General features: G+C 35.4%; 2 protein-coding genes across 3 annotated transcripts; both read right to left on the reverse strand.

Moving 5' to 3' along the window:
* Window positions 1-121: 121 nt before the first annotated feature.
* Window positions 122-6,455, reverse strand: LOC145222214 (bystin-like). Its single transcript, XM_080088281.1, has 10 exons — window positions 6,202-6,455; window positions 4,603-4,737; window positions 3,303-3,483; window positions 3,081-3,223; window positions 2,659-2,739; window positions 1,812-1,937; window positions 1,580-1,725; window positions 1,411-1,522; window positions 1,007-1,095; window positions 122-286 (listed from the first exon to the last, which is right to left on the reverse strand). The coding sequence occupies exons 1-10, from the start codon at window positions 6,352-6,354 to the stop codon at window positions 139-141; spliced, it is 1,314 nt and encodes a 437-aa protein (XP_079944407.1). The 5' UTR covers window positions 6,355-6,455; the 3' UTR covers window positions 122-138.
* A 325-nt stretch (window positions 6,456-6,780) lies between these two features.
* On the reverse strand, window positions 6,781-13,332 carry LOC145222215 (protein-lysine N-trimethyltransferase SMYD5-like). 2 transcript variants are annotated; one of them, XM_080088282.1, is made up of 10 exons: window positions 13,268-13,332; window positions 13,069-13,176; window positions 12,689-12,829; window positions 12,098-12,151; window positions 11,713-11,847; window positions 11,339-11,444; window positions 10,725-10,964; window positions 10,366-10,477; window positions 9,511-9,621; window positions 6,781-7,015 (listed from the first exon to the last, which is right to left on the reverse strand). In XM_080088282.1, exons 1-10 carry the CDS (start codon window positions 13,313-13,315, stop codon window positions 6,910-6,912), a joined length of 1,161 nt encoding a protein of 386 aa, XP_079944408.1. In that variant the 5' UTR covers window positions 13,316-13,332; the 3' UTR covers window positions 6,781-6,909. The 2 variants fall into 2 exon arrangements, with proteins under 2 accessions (XP_079944408.1, XP_079944409.1); XM_080088283.1 differs by lacking the exons at window positions 6,781-7,015; window positions 9,511-9,621 and adding an exon at window positions 9,656-9,870.
* Between the last annotated feature and the right edge of the window lie 21 nt (window positions 13,333-13,353).

The following is a 13,353-nucleotide window of genomic DNA, read 5'->3' on the forward strand; positions in this document are numbered from 1 at the left end:
AAATTTTCATTTTTTGTGGCATGGTCCCCTGGCTAGCCAATGGTTGGGGTTCGAACCCTCGCCGAAAGTCTATCCAGATGACTTATATCACGCTGCTGATGCATGACAAGACTACAGGCAATTCTATACTGAATTGTATTACGGAATCGGTAAAGGTTCGTCCATTTCAACATCTCGACATTCAGCACCCTGCAGTTGTTTGCGGATTTCAGGGGTAATAAGTGGATGAATTCGATGTTTCAGAAGTTCAAGCAAACCTTCCCGTTGTTCACTCGAGATGTCGGTCCTAAAAAGATATTCAGTTTAAGAATACCCAGGTTCGTTCCAGCGTTATCTAGTGTGGAATTCTGAACGATTTCTTTTAAACTGGTGCGCGTTTTCAAGAGTTTCGTGCTGGTTCTGGCAGACATTTTTCGAGTAACTGATTTGAAAACATAAGTTTTCTCATGCAGTTAGGTTCCCATCACAATTAGGTTCGCAAACTCTTTACAAATCTACAATTAATTTTTTTGGTATTTGTTTTTGTTAAAAAAATTTACCTGTTTAAACATATCAAACAATTTGCTAGGGTTGGATTTCTGAATTTACAAGTTTGCAAATTTGCAATTAAGTGAATAAGGCGATTAAACAGATTCGCTGTATGACTTTTTCTGTTGTTCCCTGGAGAAGAAATTTGTAGGTTCAAGGGAAACCAGCTGCACTTAATTCTGTTTGAAAGTAGACTAAGAACCAGAAACCTTGTAGTAGAATACTAGCCACCATTGTGATCTGTTAATATGATCTCCACAATTCTGTTTTTTTGCCTAAACATTATGACGAAACAACTAATCATATAAACAGGCATGCAAAATATTGTAACAAACTAGTCTATTTCCATTAAAACAACATTGAATAAAATGTCTTGTAAATTCCACCACAGAAATAAATGACCCCCCACCCACCAAAAATCGACACTTTGAAAGATAAGTTCGAAGCTAGTACCATTCTGCTTTGATGTTACACATACCTGTATGTCTCAGAAAATGTTAGAAAGCATTGATGCCATAAAACTGGAAGAGGACGCTGCTCATTGCGGAAACTTAGAAAATGAAAAACCTGTAAACCATAACTGATTTCATATTTAGAAGCACAAATAAAGTATTGAACAAATTCAATTCAAACTTAGTACTGTTATAGGATATTTATCCACAACGACAACAGTTTGTACACAGACTTTGTATATTTTCTTTGTACATACTAAATTTGAGTTTGAAAAGATGTAATTTGAATCAATCAAATAGTTTTTGAGAGAGTAAATCAATGCAAGGTTTTTGAACATAACAATTTATAAATACAAGGTTATTAATAATTTCTAACATTGGCAGAAATTTTATTGATATAAAATTTGAATTTGAAAAAATGAAAACCCACCAAAGCATCAATGACACGGAAGGGCAAAGCATATTTCTTTGAAATCAGGATCCGCAAAAATATGCTGTTTGCTCCACTATAGTTCATCTCAGCGATCTTTAACATTGCAGCACTACAGAAAAACATCTTTGACAAATGTGTCATTTACATATGAGTTGTATGGAATTACCTTGCATGGAGAACTGGTATAGAGCACTTTGCCATTACACTAGCTATTATTGTTGCTTCACGTAGTGTACAGGTGCCTTCTTCACAAAGTGGCAACAATATCCCTTTGAAGAATGCAGCAGGCTTAAATAAAGCCTTCTTTAAAGCCTGCAAATACAATTGTACAGAAGATATGATTTTTGTTGAAAATTAAGCAGGTTTTAAAAAATTCAAATATCCTGCAAACAACATACCATAAACAAATGGAAGTTTAATCGTTTATAATAATGAATGTCATCACGGATTCGAGGAAGAAGAACAAGGAAAAGAAATCGCTGAGTCATGTGCACATTCATGTTTGACACAAATATTCTTGTGGCCTAAAAAAAGAAGAGACATCAATTTGGCTCAGCACATATCATTTTCTGTTTTGTTACAACAACATATGTTTTTTTGTTTCTTTTTTTTCTATTTTGTTTTACATTAAATATGCATTCCTGCAAGTATTTGGTTTGTCGGAACACTAGGTTATTCATGATAAACTGATTTTCCAGCATATTTGATATCACACGAACCCCACCCTCTTTCCCTAACACGGGTGGTTAGATTCTAGGGCCCCCGCGACTGGTCCCACCATCGTTCCCCCCCAGTCGTGTTATACTCACTCTGCGCCACACTCACTTTCTTGTGAGCACCCGACACATAACGCCTTATAATACGGTGTAGCTGCAGCACGTTCAACTACTATCCACCAATTGTGCCCGACACTTTTTTGCGCTTCATAACGTCTTAACGTTGCGCAGCTATTTCCGGCTTGGTGATTGTTTTAGTGCAATTGTGTTGCTATGTTGTCTTTCACCAAGCGAAATAAACTCAACTCAACTCAACTCAACACATTTATAACTGTAAGAAATCAAGCACCATGTTTTTAGTTTAAAGAACACTTTCTCTTTTGGAACAACATTCATGAACCTGCTCTACACTCTTGAGAAATATTTTACCCTACAAAAAGAGGTTAGTTTGTGCAAACAAAAATAGATAACTATTGTATATAATATTGTCACATTTAGCAGATTTTCGAGCAAACGACATGTGATGTACCTGATACATGGCAGCAGCACTCCAACTGTCAGGTTCAGTCACATAAAGGATTTCCTCCCAGTTACGGAGATGTGGAATTACCTGATTTGATTGAACAAAAGTTTAAAAGCAAGAAAAAACTCTGAAGTTTTTGTGACCGGGCTAGTGGAATATTTTACAGTTTGAACTGCTTTTGTGTTTAGTATGAATTGGTCATGAAGTTTGGGACCACTGTTTTTTTAGGCTAAATTAACTTCAAAAACAAAAAAAACTCACTTCAAGCATTTATCCTGGCAACAACTTGGGGCATTATTTAAAGTTAATAGCAAGAAATATCTATTTATGTCTGCATTCAAATTAGACTAATTTGGCACAAATAAACAAAATCACAAGAAAAGAAAGTGCAATTGAGTTGCAATGTGAAAACAAAACTCCGACCGCACTTTAAAGGCTTTGGGCAGTTTTCCTGATCTATACTTCTGTAGAATAGTTTTCACATCTTTGTAAACTTCAATTATGCGAGGATCCATGTCTGGCATCTGGTTTTCAACATCAGGCATCAAAGTTGAAACATCGCTTTGTTTTTCTGCACCAAAGATTGTTACACCGTAAATAATTTAAGATTCCAGTCATTTGTCACCACAACACTAGCTGTAATAGCATACCATTTAACTTTTCCATTATAATATCAGCTAATGTTCTTCTGGAAGGAGGATTTGGATTCATGAAAGTTTCCAGGAGTTTTTCGTCTTCCTCTTCAACAACAACTTCCTCAATAAAATCACTTTGCTGACTCTCATCACCCAGTGCTGGCCATTCTTCATCATCAGAACTCTGGTCATCTTCCTTAATGTACAAAAACCAATCCAGAGATAATAGCAGCCAGAGATATATATACAGAGTTTAACATAACTGTCAAGTTAACTTAATACTGGAATACACAACACCAGCCCAGCAAGCACTTAACAGGATTTAAAAACGGCATGCTTAAATTGTGAAGTTTGGTTCCCAAGAGTCCAAGACACACTTCTCCGTAAATGGCGAAAAACATTGCATTAGAATGAGTGCCGACTGTGATTTTTGTACCCTCTAAACCAGGGCTACTCAATTGGTTTTGTCGAATGGTCCAAGGTCCAGACACTTCTGTCAGTAATGTAAATGCAACATGTCTTAGCCAATTTTGGGTATAGAGAATCGCGTTCCAATATAATAAACACATTTGTTCAAGTCGATGTTTATGTCAGCACATTCGCATTACGAAATTCAGAGTACATTTTATTTGGTATGCGGGATTACTTCGTATGGCAATGATTAAAGAATCAGTTTATTACATGGACCTTTTTCGTCACAGTTTAGCATTCTGACCTCACATGAGATTTTGGAAAGACTTGGGCTTGGGCTCCTCTCAGCTGCCCAAGAAATCATTATATGTGGACCCCAGTTTAAAAAGTGCTGCTACATAGAAATGAGCAAGTAAGTAACACACAATATAGCAGGGCTTCCCAAACTTTTTTAAACGTGACCCCTTTCAAATTCTTTAAATTTTTCACATTTTTATAAAAATTCTAACAGTCAAAGACTACATGAATTTTTACAATGAGTCAGGCATCATACCTCCAATCTCTGCACATTAAATGCCATCAAAAATTGTTACTTTTACTAAAGATAAAACACAAACAGGTAAAACATAAGCTTGAATAAGTTAGGGTTTAAATCCATGAAAAGGTGAGTATTTAATCTACATACATATTCAGGTAAGCAACATAAAGACCAGCACCAGATTTTGATTAGTTAAAAATTACATAAGTTATACACATATACTAAGGAGTGTTGCTCAATGTTTAAGTTGTAAGTTTGCCCAGCATGAAACAACCTGTTTTTTACAACATAAACTCCAGTGCCAGATTTTAGTTAGTTAATTTATATGGCAAAAGTTACTTTCCATTACATTACTTTTAGTCCCACCTTGGTTCTAAGCTTGGTTGTAAACTTTGCAGGGGCTGCTTGTTGAACTTGAGTACCATCAAATTCATCTTGCTGTTTTCTGGCCGCTTCCAATATCTTCTTTGTTAATTTATCATCAACAAATTCACTTTCCTCCTAAAAGGTACAAAAGTTACATTATTGTTGCCCAGCTAGAGCATCCAATTGATATAATAATTTACACTACAGTAATATATACATATACATATATATATATATGTACCTAGGAGTGTCGATCAATGTTCAAGTTACAAGTTTGACCCGCAAGAAAAATAACCTGTTTTTTCATCACATGTCCAGTCATGTGTGAGTAAACCCTCTTGTGGGCACAAACACACATTTTGCCTGCTTCTATTACTGCATTTAACGATTTTTGTATGGTGATAATTGCCACCTCTCCTGCAGCATTTTAGTCGCTGTTGAACACGCATTTTTAGGCAGAAACTGATGATGTCGTTAAAATGTATTCTAATGCCTATAGGCACATTTTTTTAACACGTTGACTGCCAACCACGAGTCATCTCGTAGTTGCCGATCTAGCCAGGCTTGCCAGATACGAGTATACTCGTAGTAGACTTATTTGATTGTAACACACTTAAAACAAGCTGGCGTCTCGAACTAACGTTGTGGATGCGTTGTGGCAACACCGAGACACCCTACACCAGGGATGTCAAACATGCGGCCCTTCAAGAGTTTTTGTGCAGCCCCCGAAGTAACTTCTAGAAGTTATGTATTTTACTCAGGCGAGATTAGTGGTATATATTAGCGTTTTAACAGGTTAATTGAAACAATCCATCTTTAGAATCAGCAATTGCGATTGGTGTGTCATTGTACGCCTTTGTTTTCACACAAAGCAAAAAGCACAGTTGATTCTTTCACTTTGCTACACTGTATATCTGTTTGTTATTTATTAAAATACTGTTTTTTAATGCAGTTAATGGAATTAATGAATCTTTTACTTTATAATCATGCAATTTTGTTGTTGTTACACTGTAAAAAAATGTTTCGACAGTGTGGCCCCTTGGCTTACTTGGAAGTCTGTTTCTGGCCCTCAAAGTGGTTTGAGTTTGACACCCCTGCCCTACACCAGCATGTTACCTATGAGTTAGCATGGCACACAAAATATTTCGACTTGATTTCATAACGCCACTAAAATATATTTGGCAAATTTGAGCACAACATAGGAATATCCCTTGGCAGTCAACGTGTTAAACAAAAAATCTAAGTGATGCTGATCAGTACAGGTGTAAAGTTTTACCATTTCACCTAATCTGAAACAAAATATATGCTATGTTTGGTTTAAACACTGTAGCCGACTTGGGCGACTTTTGGAGATAATGAGAATGAAGAGTTTCAACCCTTTTCTTAGCTTTGATAAAAAGTGACATAGGTTCGTTTGCTGCGATCTGATTTGCACTTGACACAATGTTATACTTCCTACATTTTAGTTTGCCTATGGCCGTGTATTACAACTTACAAGTACATTTAGCAGTTTCACTTCTACATTTGGAATGAGCAGCTTTTCAAAGTGTTTTTTTTTTAGTTTAAAACATATAAAATGCAGACATTTGCACATCAAACCTGGCGTTTTCTTTCTTTTCCTTTTCTATTTGGATGATCCCTCAGATCATCAGTATTCTCAATTGCTTGAGCCAAATCTGATCTGTGCCGATTTGAGCCTGGTCCTCCTGATGCCCGACTTCTGGCCTTTTTTATTTTTCCCATTTTCAGCATAAATTACACACTACAAAGCAGATGAATAAATATTTTTTTGGAAGCAAATTGACATTTTTTGTTTTTAGTACAATAATTACGGGGAAGATGACGTTTGTTTATCTTAATTTAAGTAAATCAATTATTTTCACAACAAAAACTACAACAGTAACATTATTGTTATGCTTGAATGCATTCACATGTTTTCCTAAATATTATCCAATGATTGCTACGTTTCCATTAACATAGAAAACATACACAGAGTAAAAAAATGTTTTCCACTTTGGGACATGTCCTCTGACATTCGTGTCTAATCCACTGGACAACACAATGCAAACGAAAATATCAAACACAGAAACCTGGCATTAAACTCAGCTCGGTTAAGTTTCCAAAACAAGCTGTGAAAACTAACATCGTCTCAAACTGTACATTCATTCAACGTACAAATTTCGTTCTTTTTTGTTTATTTTCGCCATTCGCGAGACAACATTGCAAGCAGAAGTGCTTCCCAGTCCCAAATACCATCCCCACTAGTTTCTACCGCCGGACAACATCATTTACACAACGTTATTGTTATCAAGTATCATCCATGTCATCTTCACTGTCTTCATCGGACGTAATATCGGGGTCACCATTTTGGGCTTGGCACTTTTTACACCAGCACGTGAATAGATAATTTTCTCTGTGGGTAAAAATACAATCTTTCGTCAATCAAATGCAGGAACCACAGCACGTTTCCAGAGAAGCAAGCCAATATTATCCAATATCTTGTTACTTGAACGTATAGCCTACCGTATTTACTCGATTGTAAGCCGCGGCTTATATTGTTTTTTACCTGCCGTTTGTGCGGCTTACAATCGAGGGATGCTTACACTTTAATTTTATAACGATAGAATTTCTACACTTCAACGTTTTAACGTATTTTGGGTTCAAAACTTGTACACAAGTACAGATTATACGACTATATACGTTCTGTAGGGCAGTGTTTCCCAACCTATGGGTCGCGACCCAAAGTTGGGTCGCCTGAACATTCTGTTAGGTCGCTTGTTTTCGAATATGAGCATCTACTTTTTGATTTCGCCTTGTAGCGTTATTTTTATATATTTCCCAAGGCTTTAAGTTGTTGCCCAACAATAATTTCATCACAACTTGTCGTGATAATGGTTAAAACTGTTTGTGACGTCATAAAGTGATGTGTTAGCTCACAGTTAAGCGTTGTCTGGCTAATAATTCTTCGATTCAGCTCTAAGTCCTGGTTAAATGAAAATGTTTGGTCGAAAACAACAACACTATTTGTTCGTTATGAGGTTGTTGATTTGCTACACTTGCGGAGTAATTTTTAAAAAGCTTTCCCAATTTACAGACAAAAATTCAACTAAAATAGCATGTTTATGGGTCGCGAGAAACCACTAAACAAAATTTTGATAAGTATTTGGGTCGCGTCAAAAAAAGGTTGGGATCCACTGCTTTAGGGTACAATTATCAACGTAACTAACAAATATGAGCAAATAGTTACACTATGTAATAACACAAAGATGTATTATGAAACAATAGTATCTAAATTCCATTGTGCGGCTTACAATCGAGGGCGGCTTACACTATTTTTTTAACACCTCAACATGCGGCTTATAATCGAGGGCGGCTTATAAACGAGGGCAGCTTACAATCGAGTAAATACGGTACTTTAAACACATTGCAAACGAACATACGGTGTTTGTTGCAGACATGGGGGAATTCGTATTCGTCATTCGTATTCGAATGCATTCGAATACAGGTTTTACCACCTTCGTGCTGTATTCGAATGATTTGGGCTTTCGTTCGATAGTGCATGAATACAATTCGAATAGTTGATGTTAACTTTTAAATCAACAATTCATGAATACAAAAACTTGAGTAAATTAATTCGAATACAATTTGAATTGTTGTTGGTCTTTGCCAAGTTAAGAATTCGCAATTTCGAATACACGATAATTTTTTACGAATACAATTCGAATTGTTGTCAGCCTTTGACAACGTAACAATTCGTAAAATCGAATACATGACTATATTTATACAAATACAATTCGAATTGTTGTAGGTCTTTGACAAACTAAGAATTTGCAAATACGAATACACGGTAATTTTTTACGAATACAATTCGAATTGTTGTCAGCCTTTGGAAAAGTAAGATTAGCAAAATCGAATAAATGACTACGTTTTTACGAATACAATTCGAATTGTCGATTACCTCCAGACTAGGAGTAGTCGAGAATATGTTGCCACATACTTTTGCCAAATAGATTTGAAAACAATTCGATTTGGCAGTGAATGTGACCTGATTTGACAAGTTTTCGTTTACGTTACGAAACAATGACACATAGAACTTTGATCGTGACGTTACATAAATGCAATTGTGTTACAAAGCTTGCAACATTAGGTTGTTCTCAGCACATGACAGGTGAAGCGTGTTTTGGAAGCAAACATCTCATGTAAATTTGGGAAAATTCATATAACGGATATTTAAATCAGTCAAGCTAATGTGGCAAAACAAAGCTCGTTGGTTTACATTTTTACCAATAAATTTGCAATGCATCAACCCAAATGTTATATTTTGTTCGAATACCTCTAATCGCAACTACAAATACACGATTCGGTGCAGTCGCATTGTTTGCTTCTTAAAACAACTAAACAATTCGTGAATACAAATAACTGAAACTGTTAATTCGAATACAATTCGAATTGATACATTTTTTAAGTACGTATGTATTTATGAATACGAATGCACGCTTGGGGTTTATTTGAATAGTATCCGAATTACACGTTATTGCTTTTTGGTCAACTATTCATGAATACAAATACTTGACACGTTTTATTCGAATACAATTCGAATCGCTGTCACTTAGACATTACGAAACTATTCGTGAATACGAATACATGCTTGGGTTTATTCGAATAGTATTCGAATTACCTGTCGTTGTATTTGGGTCAACAATTCATGAATACAAATACTTGACTTGTTTTATTCGAATACCATTCGAATTGCTGTCACTCAAAAATCACTAAAGTATTCATGAATTCGAATGCGGTCATGCAGGTATTCGTAAAGTATTCGAATACAGGACACGTGTATTCGACCCCATGTCTGGTTTGTTGAAAAACAAAGTTTACAAAAACTAAACCTAAAACCTAAGCACCGACCTTAAATGCTTCTGCCTGGAATGGCGACTTCGGTTAAGTTCACATTCACTTAAATACGAGATAGTTATTTCCTCGCCAGCAGCAACATCGTTAATAGCTTTTACTGTTAATCTGTAACACAAGAACAACTCTCAGTCATTTAACAATTTAAATACAGTACAGCGTATTTTCGAAGACTGTTCTACATTTCAGAAGAGGCCTGAACTTCAGGCCAGTTAACACACAGTTTGACAGGTACATTTGTTTTCTTGAAATGTTTTCGATACCATCTGTTCCTTCCAAAAAAATGCGAAAAATGAATGTGATAAAGTTGCAGAGTTGTAGTCGCGTGGAAAGGTTTTAGAAGTTGAAGTGGGGCTGCTAACAATACAAATTTCAGATTTGTTTAACGGACTGAGACTCCCGTATTTTAATATCCAATGTCCTTGCAAACGTGGTGCAAAATTGAACACTTTACTTCCAAAATGCGAGATAAGAACTAAGGTTTTGTTAATGTCTAAAAAACATTAACAAAGGGGATTTCGAAGGATATAAAATAAATCAATGGAAAGCTTTTGTCGACTTTTTACCATCTGCACCAGGGTTCGAAAACTGATATTTTTAGCCGCCAAACTTTTTGCTTGGTTTCGAAAATCTATATTTGGCCGCCAAACGTAACTATTCAAAAGGTTGCCTACTTCCCCTCTACACAGAAATCACAACTTTAAGGAGTCAAAGTCCAATTGCAAACTACTGGGAGTTAGTGTGGTAAAACAGCCTAAAATTCGGAGCTGGGTATGGCATTCTAGCAATACTGAACTAGAAGTCGGACTCAAGCCTTATACCCCGCGTCTCAGCAACCTGGACGTGACCTACCTGTGATCATTGTGTAGAAAACTGACTTCTGCATTTGGCGCACAACTGTGGTTGCATTTGCTTTGTACACGGTACAAACCTGCCCCCTCACAGTTAAGAAACGAACCAGAAACTGTAAAAAAATATTTTCAACTGTAAACAAATTGAAAAAAAACAGATCTCAGGAAAAGAGCTTTGTTACCTTTCCACCTAATTTAAGTCTTTATAGATAAGGATTTCAAAAGTGCCCCCAAAATTTGAATAACAAATGTCAAAACATCTAAAAGTCATGTAAGAGAACAACAACAAAAATACTGCAGTTAACCCTGTGGTTACTTTTGTTTTACATATTATATGCATATTACAAAACAAAAACAAACCTTTTTCTAAATCTTCATAAAGTTTGTCTATAAAGGTGTCCAGCTGATCACGCTGTCCATCAGGCAGATCCAGATTATCACAGTTGTGTACCCAAACACTCAAGGCACTGCTCCCTATACCTTGCTGATTGGTGCCAAGCAATGCAAAAAGTTTTTCAAAACCTTCCACTGTAAACCAATGGGCAATATCATCGCTGTAGAAAAGAGACTTGAGCTGTTCTCGCAACATGTGTAATTGATCTGCACAATAAAGCATGTTGAAAGGGTCACTTTAAGGCAGAGACAATATACTTCATACAACCATAAACCTCAATATTAGTATCAGATAAGTTGAGTTGATTTCGCTTGGTGAAAGAAAATAAGCGACACAATGGTACTAAAAACAGTCACCAACCCGGAAATAGCTGCGCAATGTTGAAACGTTTTTAAGCACAAAACAGTCAAGGACACAATTGGTGGATGATACCAAAGATAAATGGTTGTCAAGTGAATTGTTTACAATCTGCTCTTTAGATACTTCATATGTTTACTATAAGCTATTTCGAAAATAAATACATCTCCAAAACACACATAAAAATGGTTGAATAAAACAATTTGAATAAAAAAAGGAATACCTTTAAACTGGTCTCCAAGAAGCTTGTGAACAATTTCTTCTGATTCATTTTTACATTGATGACAAAATTCCTCAATGTATGAAATAAACTCAGCTTTGTTTTTCTCCTGAAGTAGACAGAGAACAAATAACACTCAATTTAAACTAAAACTTCTTCAGGGGTTAAAATTACTCAAGTTGAGGGTCAAGTTGAGATTGAAGGGCTTTTGTCACAAAATGTAGAGCAGACTGATCAACAAAGTCTTTCTACACATTTACTAGACAGAACAATTCAGTTTTAAATGTTCTACAGAATTGGGACATATTTGATACAGAAATGCATACACTTTGTCTCAATATAATCGTTAACATGGATTAATTTTACACTATACACACCATTTTAACTCTTGCCATTATTTTGGCCAACAACCACACTGTTGCCGTTTCTGGTGGGTAATGTATGTTTCTCCATGTTTCATCTAATTGTTCTAATCCCTCAGGACTGCAATGCTGGGAATGTGGACACAAAATCTGTTCAAAATGCAAATTGTCCAATAAAGGGTTGAATTAAAACAAAAACTACAGTTTTTAAATTACACACAAATTCATTTTTTAAAACTCACTCAAAAACATTTGCTGTGTACAAATTGCTGTGTACAAATCACAAGTAGGCTTAATCATAACTTTGCCCAGACAAGGACCTATTAGTAATAAGTGTTAATGAAAGATTAAATGCAAAGAAATCATAAATATTAAACCACTTTTTGTCATGTGCAAATACCTGATGATATTCAGTGAAGGCTTTGTCCCGACAAGATGTAGAGCAATAAGTTATCTGCACACAAAACATCTTCACTTTAAAAGCTACGAAAAGGAAAATTGAAATGGACATCAATATTTAATTACAGCAGTGTTTTTTGGCCTACCTATCCAAGTCAGCACTAAATGCAGTTTTTTTTAACTACAGTTGCCTACCACACTACATTCAAATCAATTGCTATGTTTGTTTTACATACAATAAAGTTATTTATACCTATTTGATGAGTACAAGCTTTCATTTTATCAAGTCTGAGTACATTTGTCAATATACAGAGCTGCTCAAATATTTTAACATGTTATTGCTAAAAAAGTGACGACAAATTTTTGGGTAATATTTCATGGTCATTTCTATCAAAAATATTTGCTAATTTTTATCAATCACACTTTTGTATTGTTTAAAATCACCTACGATTAGAAACAGATCTATTGATTTGCCACATTTTGGCAAGTTGTGTAATTTATGATTGGTGTTTTACAAAAGGTTAACCATATAAGAAATATTTTTCCAAGTTAATCAAAGATTTTAGATTAAAGAAAACCTTATGAAACAAACCTCACATTGGGGACATTGTACTGTGATGGCAACATTTCTCTCACAGCATTCAGGGTGGGGAAGAGATAAAGATCTGTTTTCTGTCAACTTTTGAGACATGCTCTCAGCAGTTTCTAATGATTTCATACAATAGTCACAAGCCTGCAAAGCGACAACAATGTCTTTGACAACATGACCAAAACTTTCAGAATAATTGTGTTCTATTTTTTAAGCTTAAAAATGAGCTCACATTTAAATATTCTCCGCCTATTAAATATAAAAAGTATAACAAATAAGTACAAAATTGTTTTGATACATTTGACATGCATTAAACAAAAAACAGAACAAACAACATTCAACCCTTAAAACTGCAAACGTTGAAGGCAAACTCCAACTCTCACCAAGTATTTGTAGAGCTTGTTCCAAGCAAATTGACAACTTACTAAAGGTTCTTCTACCAAGATCTCATCACCAGCATTAAGGTCTTTGGTTGCAAATAAACCAAAACCCTAAATACAGATAAAATGACATTTCAAACCAGTGTAAGCTATCAGTCAACCGAACAGCTATAAATGTATATTGGTGGTAACCATTACCCACCTTGTTTTCTGTTTTTCTTACAACAAATGGTAGTTTTTGTTCATCCATTTATATGCATAGAAAATTCAAACTTCTACAAACAGTTC

This window comes from Phallusia mammillata, chromosome 4, assembly GCF_965637545.1.
Source record: "Phallusia mammillata chromosome 4, kaPhaMamm4.hap1.1, whole genome shotgun sequence".
Classification (NCBI taxonomy): Eukaryota; Metazoa; Chordata; class Ascidiacea; order Phlebobranchia; family Ascidiidae; genus Phallusia; species Phallusia mammillata.

Bases quoted from the DNA above. Each gene is read 5' to 3' on its own strand.
- LOC145222214 (XM_080088281.1), bottom strand. From the start codon at position 6,354: ATGCTGAAAATGGGAAAAATAAAAAAGGCCAGAAGTCGGGCATCAGGA. The intron at 3,224-3,302 runs GTATGCTATTAC...TCTTTGGTGCAG, and splicing joins TATAATGGAAAAGTTAAATG to AAAAACAAAGCGATGTTTCA. The intron at 1,726-1,811 runs GTATGTTGTTTG...TTGTATTTGCAG, and splicing joins TAAACTTCCATTTGTTTATG to GCTTTAAAGAAGGCTTTATT.
- LOC145222215 (XM_080088282.1), bottom strand. From the start codon at position 13,315: ATGGATGAACAAAAACTACCATTTGTTGTAAGAAAAACAGAAAACAAG. The intron at 12,152-12,688 runs GTTTGTTTCATA...TTTTGTGTGCAG, and splicing joins TACAATGTCCCCAATGTGAG to ATAACTTATTGCTCTACATC. The intron at 9,622-10,365 runs GTAGGTCACGTC...CTTGTGTTACAG, and splicing joins TTTCTACACAATGATCACAG to ATTAACAGTAAAAGCTATTA.